Source organism: Phascolarctos cinereus, unplaced genomic scaffold, assembly GCF_003287225.1.
Source record: "Phascolarctos cinereus isolate Bilbo 61053 unplaced genomic scaffold, phaCin_HiC Scaffold_4;HRSCAF=312, whole genome shotgun sequence".
Lineage (NCBI taxonomy): Eukaryota > Metazoa > Chordata > Mammalia > Diprotodontia > Phascolarctidae > Phascolarctos > Phascolarctos cinereus.
The window spans coordinates 464,815,695-464,836,430 of NW_027555847.1; the positions used below are offsets into that span (position 1 = coordinate 464,815,695).

Below are 20,736 nucleotides of genomic sequence, written 5' to 3' on the forward strand. Positions count from 1 at the left end.
CCCCTCAGGGCGTCGGGAGAGATTGTACCATTCTCCCAGCTGCTAAATAGGTTGTGGTAGAATCCACCTAGGGAACTCAAAATATAACGCGTCATAATTTTCTCCCACTCGTATCCCCTTTTTTATTCTTGTGGCTTTATAGGTTCGTAGCCGCTGCTCACACGATCTCTTGCACCCGAAGACGGGACCCCCCTCCCTCCGCTTTCCTTATAGTCCGCGCCGCCCCGATCCCAGGCTCCCGGTGTCATGGCAGCTCCGAGAACCTGTTAACTGAGGGCTGCGTTACGGCGGGGGACGAGGGTCACAAGGTCTCGCCCCGCGGCCGGGGCGGCGGGGAATCGGAGCGGGGCTGAGGGGGCGGGGGCGCGGGGAGGGCCTGCGGCGTCTCCGCGGCGATGGCGGCTTCGGGGAGCGGCATGGCCCAAAAGAGCTGGGAGCTGGCCAACAACATGCAGGAAGCCCAGAGCATCGACGAGATCTACAAGTACGACAAGAAGCAGCAGCAGGAAATCCTGGCGGCCAAGCCCTGGACTAAGGAGTGAGGAGGCCCCGGGGGGCGGGGGTTACGGGGCGGGAGGGAGGGGGAGGGAAGGGGAGAGGCCGTGGCCTCCGGGGCGGGCCTGCACTTGGACTGCTCCCCCCACGCACCCCCCACTGATCAATCGGGGGCTGCCCTCTGCGCGATCGTAGGACACCCAGGCGTGAGAGCCGGCGGGGAGCCTGGGGGTCATCCATTCCAGTCCCTTCTGTTTTACGGAGGTGAGGAACTGAGGCTCAAAGTGACCCTTGTCCGAGGTGGCCTCGGTCGGTCGAGGGATCCAGGGTCTCCCCTATGGAAGGCTCGTCATCTCTCTACTCTTATCATTTCTCTTCTGAAGCAAATTGGGGTCAAATGTAGGGGTTCTCCACCTTTTTGTGGGGGGAAGCATCCCTTTGGCAAGTCAGGTCAGCCAGCAAACATTTATTAAGCACCTACTGTGTGCCAAGCTACTAAGCCCTTGGAGAGTCAGAGAAAGGCAGAGGACAGCCCCTGTCCTCAAGGAGCTCACAGTGTAATTGGGGAGACAACACGCAGACCACCGTGTATTAGCAATGGACCGCATAAACTGGAGAGAAGCAACAGCCAGAGTCAGGAAAACAGGTAAAGGAGACAGGAAAGACAGGGAGGAGTCAGGTTATGAAGAGCTCTGAACTCCAGGTAGAGGAATTTATATCTGATGTAAATTATGTAAAGCCTATGGCCCCCTTCTCAGAAGAGTGTATTTAAATGGATAAAATAAAATATATTGTACTACAAAGGAATGTTCTTTTGAAATTTAGTCATCAGAATATTTTGAAAAACAAGGTCATGGATCTCGGTTAAGAACTGATCAAGGGAGTAGTAGAGCTTGGGATTCAAACCCAGGTCCTCTAACTCTAAAGCTTCAAGGTTTGGGGGTTTCCTGAAAAAGTATGGTGAAGTGTCTCCTCTTAGAAGCTCTCAATAGGGTAGAGCACTGTCTGTAATGAATGCCTGGGAGCTGCCTAAAGGGTGTAATATGGAGGGCAAATCCCTCTCTCTAAAAATATATAGAAGAACCATTAAAGATTGTTGAGGTAGAGAATCACAGAATTCAGCTTTGGGAGGATCCTACCAAAGTGGCAAGTGTTTTTAACCCATACCTAAAAGGAAAATTCCCCTCTACAAAATACCCAACAAGGCAGTCATCCAGCCTGAACTTGAAGACCTCTAATGGGTGGGAAGCCTGCTTCTTCACAGGCAGCTCAATCCACTTCTTCATAATTCTGATTCTTTTTTTTTTTTTCAATATATCTAGTGTTTTATTTTTCCCTCAATGACATGCAAAAGCAATTTTTAACATGCCTTTTTAAAATTTTGAGTTCCAAATTCTCTCCCTTTCACCCTCCCTATCCCCCCTCATTGAGAAGGCAAACAATTCAATATAGATTATACATGTGAGGTCATGTAAAATATATCCATAACAGTCATATCGTGAAAGAAAACAGACAAAAAAACCCAAGAAAAATAAAGTAAAAAAAAATATGCTTCAACCTGTATTCAAACGCCATCAGTTTTTTCTCTGGGGATGGACAGCATTTTTCATCATAAGTCCTTCAGAGTTGTTTTGGATCGTTCTATTGCTGAGAATAGCTAAGTCATTCACAGCTGATCATCTTACAGTATTGCTATTACCTTGTGCACGGGACACTTCACTTTGCATAAGCTCAAGTAAGTCTTTCCAGGTTTTTCTGAGAGCATCCTGCTCATCATTTTTTATAGCACAATAGTATTCCATCGCTTTCACATACCGCAGTTTGTTCAGCCATTCCCCAATTGCTGGACATCCCCTCAATTTCCAATTCTTTGCCACCAGAAAAGAGCTGCTATAAATGTTTCTGTACATACAAGTTCTTTTCCTTTTTGATCTCTTTTTGGTTACAGACCTAGAGGTGGTATTGCTAGGTCAAAGGGTATGCAGGGTTTTATAGCCCTTTGGGCATGGTTCCAAATTGCTCTACAGAATGGATGAATTACCATAACTCTTAATTCTTAATTTTTTCATAGGATCAGAAGTTTACATCAAACCTAGGTTTACCTCTTTAAGACTGTTACCCTTTGCTCATCATTTTATACGTGAAAAAAGAGGGAAATAGCACCTACTAAGTACTTTTTATATCCTTGAGGTAGGTGTTATTGTCCCCATTTCACAGTTGAGGAAACTGAGGTAAACACATTAAGTAACTTACCCACACAGCTAATAGGTGTCTAAAGCTGGATTTGAACCCAAGTCTTCATGATTCCAAGCCCAGCACTCTACTCTGCTCTGTAACTTGCTAGCTGCTCTCCAACCCTAAACTCAAACCCAAATCTCCTTACTAAGGATTCTTTCTACTTTTTTTTCCAATTCTTACCTCCAGTTAAAATACAAATACTTTGGGGAACAATAAGGTTTTTTCAGTCATTTATACTTTAGTATCAGTATTAGCAGATCATATGATTCAGAACTGAATGGGACCTTAGAGATCCAATCCCTTCATTTTACAAATGAGGAAATAGAAAGCTAGGGAAGTAAGTGACTTGTCCATAAGACACATAGGTAGTATATAGGAGAGGCAGAATTTGAATCCAAGTGTCCTGATTCTTAATCAAATGTGCTATACCTGAAGAAAGACTATTCAGGTCCATGCCAACAGGACATGCTTTTATTCAGTGTATACCATATACATTGTACTTTATTCTGTGTACTGAAAATGAAAAATACATAATATAATAAGGATAGATGCAGCCATGCTAAACTTAGAGGGGGAAAAAATTACTAGTCTGCTCACGTGACATTTTTACAAGAACACTGGTTTGTGATTTGAGTGAGTTGTAGGAATTTTCTGTATGTGTGACTTTTTTTTCAGAATACTAACATCTCTCATTCCCTACATCCTACAAGGAGTAAGAGTCCTTTAATGTTTCCTCTTCCCAGCCATCCCCTCTACCTTTTCCTTTTACATTTCCAATTTCTGTTGTGCTTTAACTTATAAAAAGCATTCTAGGAAATTGTGCTTTGCATAGTCAAGCTAATTTTACAATATACTTTGTTTTTGTTTTTTAGTCACCATTACTTTAAGTACTGCAAGATCTCAGCCTTAGCCCTGCTGAAAATGGTGATGCATGCTAGATCAGGAGGCAACTTGGAAGTGATGGGTTTGATGCTCGGGAAAGTGGATGGTGAAACCATGATCATTATGGACAGTTTTGCTTTACCAGTAGAGGGCACAGAAACTCGAGTTAATGCCCAAGCCGCTGCATATGAATATATGGCAGCATATATAGAAAATGCAAAACAGGTAAAAAAATATTTTAAGTAAAAAGCTTTCACAGCAACAATAAGGTATATACTTGAGATGTTATAGGAAAAAAATCTAGCAATGAACTGTGTAGTAAAACATGTTTCAAATTTATTTTCTCTAATGACTTTGCATGTAATGTATATATTAAATAAGATTAAACATAATAGTGATTTACAGTGGGTCTTTTTCAATATCAAGTCATTGTGCTTATGTATTTTAATATTTGTTGTGAATGTTATCATGTATTCTCTTTTTGCATAATTATTGGTAAATAACCAAAAGACAGGTGATTCTAAAGTGGGATGAGTCTTGGCATTTAACCTGACATTTTTGTTCTTCGCTGTTAGGTGGGTCGACTTGAAAATGCAATTGGCTGGTATCACAGCCACCCTGGCTACGGTTGTTGGCTCTCTGGGATTGATGTTAGCACCCAGATGCTCAATCAGCAGTTTCAAGAACCATTTGTAGCAGTAGTTGTAAGTATTCTGGTTACTAAGTTCACGATAGAATTGTGAAATGAGATTCACTTAAGTTTATATATTAGTAAATGAGAATATCTATCCACAATTTCATTTGGTTTGCCATGTAATCAGTGATTAATACCTGTCAAGAAGGGATCTGCCATTGAGAATGTGGTATCAGAGAAAGAACACTGGGTTAGGAGTCTGGAAAACAGGAGTTTGGAGGGGGGCAAGTCTTGCCTTTCTCTTAAAACTCAGTTTCAACTTTAAAATAAGAGGGACTAGTCAGGGATGGGGAGCCTGTGGCCTCAAGGCCACATGTGGCCCTGGTCCTTAAGTGTGGCCCTTTGAATCCAGACTTCATAGTTAATAAAAGGATTTATTCTGTAAAACTTGAACTCAGTCAAAAGGCTGAACCCAAGGGCCTAGAAGGTCACATGTGACCTTGAGGCCACAGGTTCCCCACCCCTGGACTAGATACCTCAGAGGTACCTTCTAATTCTTAAATTCTGCTAACTCATTGCATGACCATGAGTAGGTCCAGTAACCTCTTTGCTCTTCAGTCTCTTCGGCTATAAAATGGTAATATCTTTTACATTGTTGGTCGCCATTTAAGAAGAAATAGTGAAATATATCAAGTTCTTTCATTTTTGCCTCTGTTGAAAATGGGAGAAAAGGTTTCCTCCCAGTCCCTATCAGATTCTCGCAAAGAATCACTGTTGGAGTATCTGGCAGCCCATGTGTGGCTGCCATGCACCAGAGCTCAAGAGCATTCATGTAGGAAACATGTAGCTACCATGTAACTAGGGCCTCACAGGAACAGAACAGTGTGAGTATGATGGAGATGGTTATCTCTCGATATATAAACTTGAAGAGGACTTCCTGCTTCTCTAGGTTTCTGCAAACCTGTGTTGGAAATCACAAGTCAGAATTGGATTAATTTCAAGTTTAAAAAATAGGTGATAGCTATTGATGGCATTTTTAAAAAAGGTCATTAACAATTGTCCCCAAAAACATTTTTTTTGTTTTGGGTTTGTTTTTTTTGACTAGGCAATTGGGTTAAGTGACTTGCCCAGAGTCACACAGCTAGTAAGTGTTATGTGTCTGAGGCCGGATTTGAACTGAGGTCCTCCTGAATCCAGGGCCGGTCTTCTATCCACTGTGCCACCTAGCTGCCCCCCAAAAAAAAAATTTTAAATGCAATATTTTCTCTCTTTCTTATTGATCCCTTTCATTTTTCATACCACATTCATTTTCAGACATCTCACATCTACACCCACAAATGACCCCACCATGAACTCTCCTTTGTAAAAAGGAAAAACAGTTGAGCAAAACTGAGTAAGTCCAGCAGTTAGGTGATGCTTTGCTCCATCTGGAAGCAAGGAAAGGAGTCTGTTGTATGTATCGTTTGTTCTTTGGTACCAAGATTAGTTATTGCAATGCATGTGATTTCTGCTGCCTTTTAAGATTGTTTTAGGTTTACATTGTTATGATTATCGGCAGCATTGTTCTACTTTTGCTTACCTCACTACTTTATTCTCTATGAGTCATCCCAGATTTCTCAGAACTCTTAAGCCGTTTCTTGTAGCACAGTAAAGTTTCATAACATTCTTATGTTAATGCAGTGTTTTAGTACTCTTGATCTTTGCATTAAAGTAAAGGTCAACTAGTTTTTAAGTGGTTCATACTCCAAAAGAGGAAACCTGGTGTAGTAGTTGGAGAGTTAACTATGGAGCCAGGAAATTCTGCCGTTGACACATAATGGCTGTGTAACACTCCTTATTGCATGGTTGTGACCCTGAGTTCTTCAAGGCAACAGAGCACAAGACTTTGAGATTGACCCCAGTGTCTAGACTATAGTCTCTCATTTGCAGATGAGCCTAGTTAAACTTGGAAAGATTCACTGGCTGTAGCACCTAATAAAGACTGTCTACTGGGATAAGAAGATACTGTGGTTTGAATCAGTACAAGAACTAGGCATACCAATAAATCACAAAGCTTTAAACTGTTGAAGTAACCACCCCAGATTTAGTACTGTAGAACTTGAATATCACATATAACCATGTTTCTATGAGAATTCCTATTTAAAATGCCTAGAACACATTTTCCCTGGCTCTAATAGTTCCAGTAGATGTAAGGGCTCCCTGAGATCCAGGCCAATAATGGCAGACTTACTTAATAATCTAGGATAGGGGCTCCATTTAACAAAGTGGCTAAAGGGGTGGTGGCACTTCCCTCCTACCTCTTAAAATCCTTTATTTCAAAGCTCTGCTCAAGCAACACCTTTAACCTGAATCCTTTCCTTATTCCCAGCTGCTAGTGCCCACCCCACCAAAAAAATTACCTTGTATTCATTTTGTTATATTTTTATTTACAAATTATCATTTGTAGTACAATTTAAACTTCTTGAGGGCAGCAGCTATTTTATTGTTGTCTTTATATCTCCAGTGCCTGCCACAGTGCCTGACATATTAGGGGCACTTGGTAAATAATGGATAGATGGATGATGGATGGATAGATGGAGGCTTTAAGGTGCCATGTGGTAAGGAACTAGGGTGGGAGCTTGCAGCTGGGGTAAAAGAGACTGAAGTGGTAGAGAAGTGTGGTAGAAAGCAAACAGGAAAAGGTACTGGAAGCTATTTAGGAGGATTATGGGGAAGACGGGACAAAATGGGGGCAAAGGGGAAAAGTGAATAGGAAATATATGCTGTCCCTTCCATTCACTCCGTCTTTTCCCATCAACTCCCAAAGGGGAAGAAAGGATAGAGGGAGGAAGAAGCACATCCCTTATCAAGTCACTCCAGCACAGTTTCTTGTTTTCCCCTAAGAGCAACCCTAGGGCAAGAGGAGCAATGGTATTATAGAAGTAGGGATACCACAGCTGTAACAAGATAAGATTTTCTCTCCTTTCATTCTTTTCTTTCAATCAATTCTCCTGGTATTTGCAAGTGGTAAGATTTGAACTGGCAAGGTAGGCAGGAACATTAAACTAGGCTATAGTAAACTTTTCTGTCTTTTTCCTTATCTTTCTTCCATGCCCTTGCCTCTTCCTGTTCTGTAGACTAAATTTGGAATTATGTGAGAAGGTTAATAGGTCTATTGGCAGAAAAGTGTGGGAATAGATCCAAGACGGCAGTTAGAGACTTCACTGAGGACCACCTGATGGCATTCCTGATATGTTCAAAGTGTTTGAAACACTATTCAATCAGTTTCCTATGAAGTAGATAGAAAATAATCTTTAAATAGATAAATATGGCAAAAATCTTTTTAAAAATATGGCTTGAATGTTTTGTGGAAGCAAAAGGCTGGAAACCAAGTATAGGTGCCTGGTGATTGGGGAATACCTTAAAAAATTGTGGTACATGTACACAGTAGAACATTACTGATCTGTAAGTAATAACAGATACAAACAAATTCAGAGAAGTTTGGGAAGACTTATAGGAACTGATGCAGGGTGAAGTAATCAGAACCAAGAAAACAAAATACACAGCGATTATGTTAATTTAAATGGAAAGAACCAGAAAAGAAAAACTAAATGCTATGTAATTATAATGACCACATTTGTCTAGGAAAAAATAAGAAAGTACACCCATCACCTTTCTTTGCAGAGATGGGGAACTATGGGTTTGGAACATTTTGTACCCTGTCAGACTTGATCAGTGTGTTGGTTAGTTTTGCTAAACTGCATTTTTTCCTACTCTTTTTTTGTTCTTTATTAAAAAGGATGGTTCAGTGGTTAGAAGAGGGAGGGATTAATTCAGAAATAAAGGTTATATAAGATAAAATACCAGGAAAAAATTTTTACAGAATTTTTAAGTAAAAATGTAGCTTGATTTTCCTTCACTTTCCTAAAGAAATTGAAGCCTTCTGTAATCCTAAGTACTTATCTGTAAGCTAATAGTTTTATAGAGGAAATTTCTGTTCACTTAAATGAGCTCACAATATTTTCTAGATCTTTTATTTTAGAGCTCTCACAAAATATTTCTCACTCCTGGTATTAATTAAACAATATCTTTTCTCTCCTGTAACAATTGCATTTTAATATTTTTTCATCATTATAGATTGACCCAACAAGAACAATATCGGCAGGAAAAGTGAATCTTGGTGCCTTTAGGACCTACCCAAAGGTAATAAGTTAAACGTTTAGATTAATTGGAATAAATTTGTGTTGAATTGAAGGTATTTTCTTGAAATTCTATTCATTTTGAAAGAGGATTTCCTATGAAAAGTCCATTTCCCCCCATTCTTCAACTCCTAAACCAAAGATGTGAAAATATTAGCATAATATCAATCAAATACCTACAGAATTTGTACCTAGTAAAACAAAACTTCTTTTGAGTTTTTTGACAATTCAATTTAACTTGGTTAAAAGTGTAGGAAAAAAATCCTTTTACTTATTAAGAACCTCTCTTGCTCTTTGTACTGTAATAGGCACTACAGAAACCATTTAAACTGGTATTCCTTGCTTGTACAAGCATGTAGACAGTGTAAGACAGGCAGAACGAATTTGTAACACACAGTAAAATTAATTCTGCAGAGAAAAGAAATGCTCAAGTGACTGATTGGAGTAGGCTTTCATATTTTAAAATTTGAATTGAGGAAACATACCCTTTCTTAAAGCTGTATTTGGGCTGGGGGGAGGGCAGCTAGGTGGTGCAGTAGATAGAGCTCTGTCCTTGGAGTCAGGAAGACCTGAGTTCAAATGCAGCCTCAGACATTGACACTAGCTGTATGACCCTGGGCAAGTCGCTTAACCTGGATTGCCTCAAGTTACAGTGACATTGATTAATTTCCCTAATCATTTTCTGTATGATTTAGTCATTCCCACAGAATGGGTTGAGATTACTAAGGATATATCAAAACAGCTACAAAGCTCAGCTTTTTGATATAAGCCATGGTGAGCTGCCATCTGTGTGAGTAAATTAAGTCGGCTTCCCTCATGTCCTGAACCAGCCCCCTGTATCCTCATTTACCTTTTACCATGATGCCAAGGGAAAAATTTAAGTAACTTGCCCGTAATGGTTCTGGTGTAAAGGGTCTCAGGGAAAACTCCACCCCAGGCCACTTTACTCTAAGTCTGTTATATCTGTTATACCATGCCTTCTTTATGAAACCTTTAATCTTGCATTATGAAAGGCAATGGTATTGTTTATAGTATTGTTTATTTTACTTATGCTGTACCAGTACAGAATTTAATTCCCCAGAACTGCAAAAAGTTGAGAGGGAGAGAGAGAGAGAAAAAAGCTTGAAATAGTTCCGTATATCAGTAGTAAAGTCCCCTACATATTCCAGATTTCATACTTTCTGAATTATACTTTGTTTCTAGAATATTCTCTCACCTTTCATTTACCAGCTGCACTCCTTTGACTTATTCAAATTCTCCTCAGATTCCATTTTCTTTGAGATGCCTTCACTGACTATAACTGGGAAAAATTAAAACTCTTTTTCCCCTAGTATTTGCCCTTTCCCAGGGGATCTATTATCAAAGTAAAACCAACCATGTCCTAATTGTGGAAAATCATTCAACTGTAGTTCTCAAGAAGCTTACCTTCTACCTCTGATCACTTATATATAGATATATCAATCAATATGTCAGTATTCCCTAAACTTGTATCAATCGATAGCTTTTAAAAATTCTTTAAAAATGTATATAGAGCAGCTGCTAACATTGATAAGCTATTAAGAGAGTGATCAAAGTTAAATATCTTGGGAATTAATTTCTTAATCCACAAAATAAACTAAACTGCATTTTGTCACAGTTCCTTAACATTCAATGCAATCCAGGATCAACTGTCTTTAGATTGAAAAGATGGGGCTGAGATGTGAATTTATGTGTCCCTTATTTTTTCTGAAAGTACAAAAAAGATGAGCAGTTGTGATATTTCCTCCTCCCCCCTCCAAGAAAAAAAAAACTAAATTAAATTTATACCAATCTGAGACACTAGTGAATAAGTTTATAAGCCAGATCCAGCCGTATAACCCCAAAAGCAAAATAGCCGTGCATTTTTTCTTTAGGTATAAGAATATTTTCATGCAGTATCAGGCTACCAAAAATATTCTATAGTTACCTTGGAAGTATTTTCACAAACTACTGTCTTATTTGTATTCTTTGTACAGGGCTATAAACCACCAGATGAAGGTCCCTCTGAGTACCAGACCATTCCACTTAATAAAATAGAAGACTTTGGAGTACATTGCAAACAGTAAGTAATTCAGAAAAGAATTGAAAAACTTAACCTTTTTTTTTTTTGCTTTTAGGCAGTTGGGGTTAAGTGACTTGCCCAGGGTCACACAGCTAGTAAGTGTGAAGTGTTTGGTCTGAGGCCAGATTTGAACTCAGGTCCTCCTGACTTCAGGGCCGGTGCTGTATCCACTGCGCCACGTAGTTGCCCCTTAGAAGTGGTTACCTTAAGCAACTTTACAAAAAAAAAAATAATCCAGTAAACTTTGAATTGTGTTTTTATCCTTCCACATTCTCTTCCAGTCTTTAATGGACTTACATATCTATCTTTCAGTGCACACTTGCCATTTTGTGTGCTCTTTTTTCCATTTAACCTTATTTCTTATATTTTCTCTAATACTATCTATGTAGCAACATAGCTGTCAAAAATGAAGAAAATGAGGACTGTGTAGTACTTTCTTATGTTAACAAATCATAGTTGGGGTTGGGGGTTTTGGTTCATTTTCTCTTGTTGGGTGTGTGAGTACTTTTTTTTTTAACCTGTTATAGTGTTACTATTAAGTTTAATTCACTAACATTCATTAAGTGTCTACTGCATGTGGGGCATTGTGCTAGATTTTGTAGGGAATACGAAGAAAAAGGACTCATGCTTGATCCCTGACCTGAAGGAACTTACTTTCTAGGATGGAAATGAAACAAACATACGCAGAATTCAGTTAGTGTCACAAGATAGGTATAAACAAAATGCTGCATGAAATGAGAGCAGAGAGATGTATTATCTTTCACTTTAGAAAAATTGTCTTTGATTTTTTTCTGAGACTTTCTAGGTCTGTTGGTTTGTCTTGAATTACTAAAATATAATATGCAATGCAACAAATCTCTGTTTTTTGTGGAATATGATGCTAATAATAATAGTAGCTGGCATTTATATAGCACTTTAAAAATTGCAAAATGCTTCACATATATTATCTTCTTTGATCTTACTACAACTCTGGGAGGTAGGTGCTATTATTATCCCCATTTTACAGGTAGGGAAACTGAGTCTTAGAGTGGTTGCCCAGGGTTACACAGCTAATACAGATCTGTGGCAGGACTTGAACTCAGGTCTTCCTGACTCCATGTCCAGCAGTCTGTGTACTGTGCCACTTTGTTGCCAGTAGGCCCTAGGGAAGACCAAAAGCTTAAGTGATATGTAGTCGTTGCTTGCAAGGAGTTTATAGTGTATTTCAATAACATGTTAGAGAATTGAAAAATAAAATGGCACATGAGATCTGAGGAGGGAAATTCATCACCAATTTGGCAGGGCCTGGGGAGAGGGACAGTAGGGGGTCAGGGAGGTATTCTAGAGGATTCAATTAGGCTTTAAAGGATGGTAAAAGAAAGAGGAAGGGTATTCATTCTAAGCATAGGAAACAGCCTCTAGAAAAACAGAGAACTGGGGCAGCTAGGTGGCAAGGTGGATAGAGCGCCGGCCCTAGAGTCAGGAAGACCTGAGTTCAAATCCGGCCTCAGACACATGACACATACTAGCTGTGTGACCCTGGGCAAGTTACTTAACCCCGATTGCCTCACCAAAAAAAAAAAAAGGCAAAAAAGAAAAGCAGAGAACTATGAGAGCCTTTTAACCTGGCTCTAGAATATAATATATGAAAGGAGGAAATAGAAGAGAAGGTAGGGTTGAGGCATCAGATTGTGGAGCCCCTTGAATTCCAGGCAGAGATGTTTGAAATTATTGATGCTTTTCTGCCCAGGACTGACTTAAGATCTATGCCTAAGAAAGATCTAGCAATGTGAAGGATGGATTTGAAGGAAAAGAAAATGGAGGGTGAAAGACCTTTAGAAAGGCTTTTATAATAGGGCAGACAAGTGGTGATAAGGACTTGCATTAGAGAATTGGCAATAGGAATGGCAGAAGAGAGGAGAGATTGAAGAAATGTTAAAGAGATTTAATTGCTAGAATTGATTGCTGATTGACTCTTGTCTCTTTCCCCTTACATTCAAAAATAACACCAAGGTAGTCAACGTGGAAGATCAGGTAAATGGTGCCACCACTTAAAACAGTAGCAAAATCAAAAGGATTAACCTAGGAAGGGGCAGAGTGGGGACAAAAACTTATCAAGCACTTATTATGAACAAAGGGATGTAAAGAGACAAAAATTGCTCCTCCAAGAGGAGCTTACCTTCTACTGAGGAGAAAGATATTCAGCTCATCAGGGGACATGTTGATGGAGATAGGACATCTGGAGGTGTCCTATAAGCTGTAAAATGTGGGTCTCTAATTCAGAAAAGAGAAAATAAGAGATGTGGGAGTCATCTACATAGAACTGGTAGGTGAAGCTGTGTGAGTGAACGAGATTGCCAAGAGTTAGAGATGGAAGAGCCAAGGAGAACAAAAATTGTCTTTAATTACTCGGTGAAGAATGCCCATGTTAACTGTTGGGAGGCTGAGGATGTGTGTAAGACTCTGGAGAGTATCTCAGTGAAGCTAAAGAAAGGATCCAGTAGGATCCTGGCAGTTAAGTCCTAGCTAAAGTTGCTGAGAGGTTAAGGAAATAAAAGATTTTTTTTAATTAAGTTTGGTAATTAGAAGGTCTTTAGTAACACTTTGAAAACAGTTTCAGTAGAATGATAGGGGCAGAAACTTACAAGGGGCTGCAGAGATAGGAAATGGAGGCCAACTTGGTGGTAATCCTGAATCCCTGGATAATATTCAGGGAGAGTCCTTATCTAGCCCCTGAAGAAGAAGGGGGTAGCCCCTCCACAGAGGTCTCTAAAGGGGCAAAGATTTGGGATCATTCCCCTGATAAGACTACTAGGGAAGGGGAAATTTGATAAGTGAACAGGGAATATTTGAAGAAGTGACGGTATAGAGAAAGCCATGGTAGATCCCAGGACAGACTGCATGCAAGAGACTTATGACTGTTAAATCCCTTTACTACTGATGACCCTGGTGTGTAATGAATAATTGATGACTATGCTAGAAATCCCATAACATAGGCTGTTGCCCTGGTGCTTCTGGTGCTGCTCTAGCTCCTTATTTCTGCCTTAGTTAGAGATGTGACCATCTCTGTGATGGCCCTGATGTTCCCAATGCTGTTTCTCCGCATTGTCACTAGCTGTCATCAGAGGACCCACTGTGAACTATAGGGATTTGTCATTGCCCAGTGCCAGAGACTATATCTTTGAAATCTAGGACTTGGGCCTTCTAGAAGAAGGGTAAAGGAAAAGCCTAGAATTTCTTTGTTATCTTTTATGTTTTTTATGGTCTCCTTCAGGAAGCCATTAAGATTGTTTTTTGTCTTTTGCTTTTGCCATGGTTTTAGTTTATTTTTTTTTCCCTTTTTACTTCCTCGTATTGTCTATGCCAGGCTCCTTGGATCTAAGCTTAGGATTGTCCAGTGAAAGACCTAAAGCTATTTAAATGATAGAAGGTCTTCTAGAAGAAAGGTGTGGAATTTGAAAACTCCCAAGTGTAGCTGAACCTACTCTGGAAAATGTTTAACAAAAAAAATATTTTTTTAAAATAAAACACAACATAGATAATGTTAATTTATGGTTTTCTAATACACAGCCCATGGGGATCTTTTCTGTTTGAGTTTGACACTGTTCTAGAAGATCTTTAGGACCTTGCCACGAAAGGGTGGGATCTGACAGAATCACTGTCTACCCAGGTTCTTCCTTCCCTCTCTTCCCCCCACCCAAGTGGGTGAGACAGTTTTCCTCTGTAAGGCAACAGAGCTGTCCCCAGGTCTTTGTTTGCACAGAGGACTAAGACCAAGCTGTGCAGCTTCTTGGTGGCCTCTGGCCGGATTAATGTGACTTTCTGGTCACTTTAGGGCATAGCAAAAGCACATGGAATTGGGACCCCTCAGACTGGGTAGCTGTCCCAAGGTCGTGTAAGTCATTATATCCTGTTCTGCTTACCAGCTGTGTTTTTATATGGAAACTAGGCTGACAGCCTCTACCTGAGCTAAGTGTTGCAGTATCCTAAATGGATATCCTTTCTGTGCTATAGCTATGTTAACTGTTGAATGATTAGTGAGTATCTCATTTTGTTCCAACAAACTTACACTAATAGGGAATCAGCCTATTACACATGATATTGCTAGAATATTGTTTTCAGAATGGCTTTTTTAAAGGCTAATTGAGCCAGGTACCACTTCCAGATTATAATTTAGAATTGATTATTATTTTTCACTGAAGCTGAAGAAGAGGGCTCATCTGGGATCTGTTTCCAAAAAGGATAAATCATATTTGTCAGCCTGTTTTGTTTGGGATATGAAATAAAAATATGAAACCACAAATGGTAAATGCAATTCACTGTATATTTAAAAGTAACTTCTTTAAAATGCACTTGTTTTATTTGTCATTTAAATTAACTTATTTTTCATGTAATAGGTACTATGCTTTAGAAGTCTCTTACTTTAAATCATCTTTGGATCGAAAATTGCTTGAACTTCTGTGGAACAAATATTGGGTAAATACTCTGAGTTCTTCCAGCTTACTTACGGTGAGTATCAGAGTTTTAAAGGACACATTTTGAATTTCATCTAATCTATATCCAATCACTTTTCTTGTGAGGGTATAAGGGTTTATGAGAAATATTTATATTGCCAAGTAAGTTTTATTTTTATGTTGCAAGTGTACAATAACATTTTTCCATATCTCACATGGTCATAACTTCTACTAACCATATCAAAAAGTTAAAAATAAATAAATCCTTTGAATAACAATATAGGTGTCTCAACACATGTGTACTAAAGTTTATTAAATACATCTTCATGATCTCCATGAAGCATCAATTCATTCCTTACTCTTGACCACAGTTCATATTGGAAAGAAATCTTATAAAGGAAATTAATATGGAAAAACTTTCAAATGTAGTACTAAACTTAAGAGATTTGACATTATAGAGTAATTCTGGAAATGTTTTGATCACACTTATCACTTAGTATACCTGAGGGTTACAGTTTCAATTTGTTATTTGGGAATTTTCAAGAATATAGAGGTTTTTTCCCCCTTTTTTTCCCCCCTCTTGCTTGCAATGTACACTAGCTTCCATCAGGTGGCAATAGATTTGCACAAGTTCTTGTGGGAAGGTTTTTAGTCACTTTCAGTTGTGTCCTACTCTTTATGACCCAATTTGAGGTTTTCTTGGCAGAGATACTGGAGTGGTTTGCCATTTCCTTCTCCAGCTTATTTTCCAGATAAGGAAACAGGGTTAATTAAGTGACTTGCCCAGGGTCCTACAGCTCATAAGTGTCTGAGGCCACATTTGAACTCAGGAAGAATAGTCTTCCTGACTCCAAGCCAGGCACTTTATCCACTGTGCCGCCTTGGGGCCAGATAGAAAACATACAATGTGATATTAGAAATACTGACTTTTTTTAAATACTGACTCTTAAACACCAAGCCTTTTCTTTTTTTAAAAGATTATTGTAGTTCTTTATTATTGGGGGGAGGTGTCGGGGTGTCGTAACATAGTTGTTAAAAATCTAAAACTTTTGTATTTAAATTATTAATTTTAGGACATTGAATAATGTAAGAATGAAATAAATACCTAGATAAATTGGTAAGCACAAATCCCTCTAAGGTACACAGAATGTAAAACACTCTTGCCCACACCTTCTGTTTGATCTACATCAACTAATTCTAGGCCCATCCCTAGAAGCTGTCTCAGTTTTTAAAAAATTGTTTCACCCCAGAATCAGTGTGCCAGTAGGTAAGCTAGAAAAATGAAGGCAGAGTTTGTTGGTCAAGGTCTGGAAATATATCTTAAAATAGAGGAGATAAAAATGGCTCCCCTAGTTTGGGGGTACAAAGGGTGGGAATCAAGCAAAAAAAATGTACACAGACAGTGTGGTGTAGTGATTAGAGTACTAAATTTGGAACCCAGAGGACTTAGGTTTAAATCTAACATTTTTCTACCTTTGCAGTCATGGTTACACCCCTTAATTAAGAACATGAACACTGAAAAAAATAAGCTCTTAAACACTTGGGGCAAAGAATAGTGGAAAAAGTAGTGGTCTTGGAGTCAAACACCTAGATTTCCATCCAGACTTTAATCCTGAGAATCTGTGTGACTTTGGGCAAGTCACTTAACGTCCCTGAGCTTCAGCTACCTTGCCTGTAGAATGAGAATACTACTATTTATCCTGTCTTTCTCACAAATGCTTGAAGTTACTGGACCATGAGAAGGGCCTTTTGTTTTGGCCTGGATCTACAATGCCATTGCTGAAGCAGACTCTCCACAGATACAGAGCCACAGCTTTTCTCCCATTTACAATCTTAGAGAGCTGCCTAGAGCACTAAGAGGGTAAGTGACCTGCATAGGGTCACACAGCCAGTGTGTCAGAAACAGAACTTGAACCCAGGTCTTCCTGACTTGGTGGCCATTTCTGGGGGCACATAATTTCTTCCTTTAGATATTTTAAAGTGTCATAGATTAGATTAGACTTGCCTTGCGGGAGAAAAAAAAGGAATTTGTAGAGAAACTAGTTTCTTCTTGATGCAAGAAACTAAAGTTATCTAAAAGTGGAATGAGGTAGTGAGTTCCCCATCAGTGGAATCATCAAGCAGAAGCTAAAGGAACACTTGTAGGGATGTAGAGGGGATTTCTGCTTGGGGGTATGGGTTAACTAGATGGTGTCTGAGGTGCCTTCCAAATCTGAGATTTCATATTTCCAGTTAGTTGGGCAGAGACTGTCTTGTTTGCACACAGTGGGCTCCTAATAAATATTTATTGTGAGGTTATGTACCATTTCAAGTGAAGTAAAATTATTAGTACTACTCACACAATGGCCTGCATTTTGTTAAAATAGGTTGCCTGTTTTTGTTGGTACTAACAATAAATTATTAACAGAAAAAAAGGATAATGGGCACTGATCCTGAGGACTGTGACATACTACCCATTCAAGTTCTTGGACAAATAACTGCATTAGTATTTCTTCTATGCATTTTAAAAAATGCAACAGTCTTTCAAAACAAGTGCTAAGTTTACACAGACAGAACTACACAAGCAAGGTCATAGAATTTAATCCTGAAGCTTCAAGCCATGATTGGATTGATTTTATGATTTCTCAGTTTTGTCTGGTTTTCTCTATTCTGTTTGTTCTAATTCCTAATGATATTTAGGTTAAATGAGGGAAATTTCAAAGTGAGTTTCATTAATAAAATGTGATTTTATTTTAGGAAGGCTAGTTTGAGGAAAGGTAAAAAGACAAAAATGAAATTCATGGTGTAAATCAGATTTTATAATAATTGATTTTCTTATTTGGACAGTTTTTAAAAGTTTGAAGTTCTACCTCAGCTAGCCATTTAGATTTTATGCCAGAATTCTTAATAACACATTGATTAATACATTTTCTACTAAATATAATTGAAAGGAAAGTAACTTCTCTCAGTGATAGAGAAATGAGCCCTCTGGATCAGTAAGTAACATGTTAAATGCTGTTTTCTCTCTTCCTTCCTTTCCACCCCCCACCCCCACCTGCAGAATGCAGACTACACCACTGGACAAGTCTTTGATTTATCTGAAAAACTAGAACAGTCAGAAGCCCAGCTTGGACGAGGGAGTTTCATGTTGGGTTTAGAAACACATGACCGAAAGTCAGAAGACAAACTTGCTAAAGCAACAAGAGACAGGTAAGGAAGTATGAATTCTTGCCCTTACTTTCTTTTTATTTTCCCACAAAGTAAAACTTCTCTTTTAATTTAATTCATTAAACATTTATTAAGCGCCTGGTATGTGACAGGCTCTATGCTAAGTGCTAGGAATACAAATAAGAAAAAGAAAGACTGCCTTTAACCTAAAGAAGCTTACAATCTGTGGGGAAAGCACACCAAGAGAAGCTGGAAAGTGGAGGCGAGGGGTGGGTTATGTGTCACTGGAACATCTTGGTCCTTTTTTGAAGTTCAGACCAAGCTGATCTATAGGTGTAAAGTAACTACAATCCAAATTCTTTTGCAAATATCCTTATTGTAAACTTAATAACCGTCCGTAAAAAAAAGAATCAAACAAAATAAGGGGTAAAACCTTACATGAGTTCCTTAGCATTTAACAAGGGATATAACAATGAATTAATAAACAATAAGCAAATAAAAAACAACCCTAAGGAATTTTTTGTTCTGTGATCCCTTCCAAATGTGTCTGATGTTTTCAAGTCGGGTTCTTTTGTCTTTCTCTTATACAGATATGCATACCATACATACATCTAGACACATGTGTGTGCACACACGTGTCTGTGTTTGTAAATAGTTAAATACAGGGTAGTTTGAGAAGGAAGGACACTAGTACTCGAAGGTATCAGGAAAGAAAGACCAAGGATTTTTTGAGGTGGTGGTTAGAAGAGAGAGTACATTCCCAGGCATGGGGAACAGCTCTTGAAAAAGCATGGATACAGGAGATCTAGAGATCTAGAGTCATGTGAGGGACAAAGAAAAGGTCAGAATGAAGGACCGGATGTAATGTAGGAGGGTCCTGGGATGACAGATTGAGGCAAAGTTGTGAAAGGCTGTAAAAGCTAAACAGACTTTCATATCTTATTCTAGAGGCTACAAGAAACTGCTGGAGTTAATTGAGTAGGGGAATGACATGGTCAGAGCTTTGTTTGAGAAAAATCTTTTTGGCTGGATTTTGCCTGGAGAATGTAGTGAAGTGGAGAGAGATTTGAGGCAGGAAGTATCAGTTGGGAGACCACTGCAACAGTCTAGGCAAGAAATGATAAGGGCCTGTACAAAGTTGGTGGTGTGAATAGAGAGAAGGGGTCAGATGTGGTAGATCTTGTAAAGGCAGAAATAAAAAGAATTAGCCAGTTAATTAGGTATGTGGGATGCAGTTAGCATTAAGGAGAGCATCCGCTTCTTTGCATGTGCAGTACTGTGCTCATAATAATTTTTAAATGTTCATTCATTTGAATCTGCCTTAAATTATAAGGATCTCTACACAGCATCTCAGTATATAGCAAATTTTACTGCTACAGAATTGATCATATTAAATTGGGAACTAATTTGTCATCTGTTACCTGGAAACTCACTCTCTAAAGCATACTTGGAGGCACAAAGGAGTAATTAAGCTATATGATATCATTTTAACCATTTCAGCAGTGATCTTTTAGGAGAAAATGTATCAAATAATGGGAAATATTGGAGATAATGTGTAGAATTTTCTTTTATATAAAACTTTTTAAGAATATTGCATCTGTTTTTATTATTAATATTAAGGAATACCTCTCTGAAGACTGCTCATGTATATGTAGTTTTCCTTTTATTACCTAAAAACATCTTTATCCTCTTTAACCATTAGTGAACTAGACTTCAAGTAAAAGTGTTGTTTTCTAAACATATATATTTAGGTAAATGAATTAGATTGTAGATACTAAATGGCAATTTTTAAAAAATTAAAACATTGTACTTTTGTAAGCTTTAATTTGTGCGTATTTGTCTGTATTTTTTTCTCAGCTGTAAGACCACCATAGAAGCTATCCATGGATTGATGTCTCAGGTTATTAAGGATAAACTTTTCAACCAAATTAATATTTCTTAAAGAATGCCACCAAGTAGTTACTCATTTATGCTTTCTTAGAGGTATTTCCTTTGTTTGACAGCTAGTATGAGAAAAATTACTCAAGTTTAATTGGTCATCAAAAATCTGATTTGCAGAACAAAGTGCTTTGAAATTCTATTAGTCGTATTAAAAATATTCCAGAAGATTGCTTTGGAAAACTTCTTAAGAAGAAACTAAAGAATTGTCACTTAGATATTGGCTTTTAGTTATTTATACTGATCACTGACCTATAATAAAAATTTCTTTAAAATGAAAGATTCTTTTCTTTGTACTTTCTGCATTATTCTAATGTTCTTAATAAGAGAAACTTGAATAAGTTTAAGGAAGTCCTTTGATTTTTGAAAGATTCTGCCATTTCTTTCTAAACTTATCACAAGCTTTTGGTAAGACTTTGTGACACTTTATTTCAAAACCACATTCTGTTTTATTTTATTAGTGAAAACCAGAAATCTCCTTAAAAATGCAGTTTAAAGCCATCTGTTTCTTCCAAGATATTTTCCCCTAAGTTCTCATCATGAAATGTTTCCTTTAAAAAGTCAAGCAATTTAGAGATGACTTAAAATATAACTTTTAAAAATGACATAAATTATATAAATGTATAAAAAAGATAAAACAAATACCAATGCTGGTTACATCTTAGTGTTTTGTGTTTAATTTTATCAGTCTTCATTTATATTTAAAAACTG

General features: G+C 38.2%; 1 protein-coding gene across 1 annotated transcript; it reads left to right on the top strand.

The window, feature by feature from the left end:
* The first annotated feature begins 6 nt into the window (after positions 1 to 6).
* On the top strand, positions 7 to 20,305 carry COPS5 (COP9 signalosome subunit 5). The gene is made up of 8 exons (XM_021002069.2): positions 7 to 538; positions 3,606 to 3,840; positions 4,191 to 4,319; positions 8,366 to 8,431; positions 10,422 to 10,507; positions 14,884 to 14,995; positions 17,981 to 18,129; positions 19,945 to 20,305. Exons 1-8 carry the CDS (start codon positions 396 to 398, stop codon positions 20,027 to 20,029), a joined length of 1,005 nt encoding a protein of 334 aa, XP_020857728.1. The 5' UTR covers positions 7 to 395; the 3' UTR covers positions 20,030 to 20,305.
* The last annotated feature ends 431 nt before the right edge of the window (positions 20,306 to 20,736 follow it).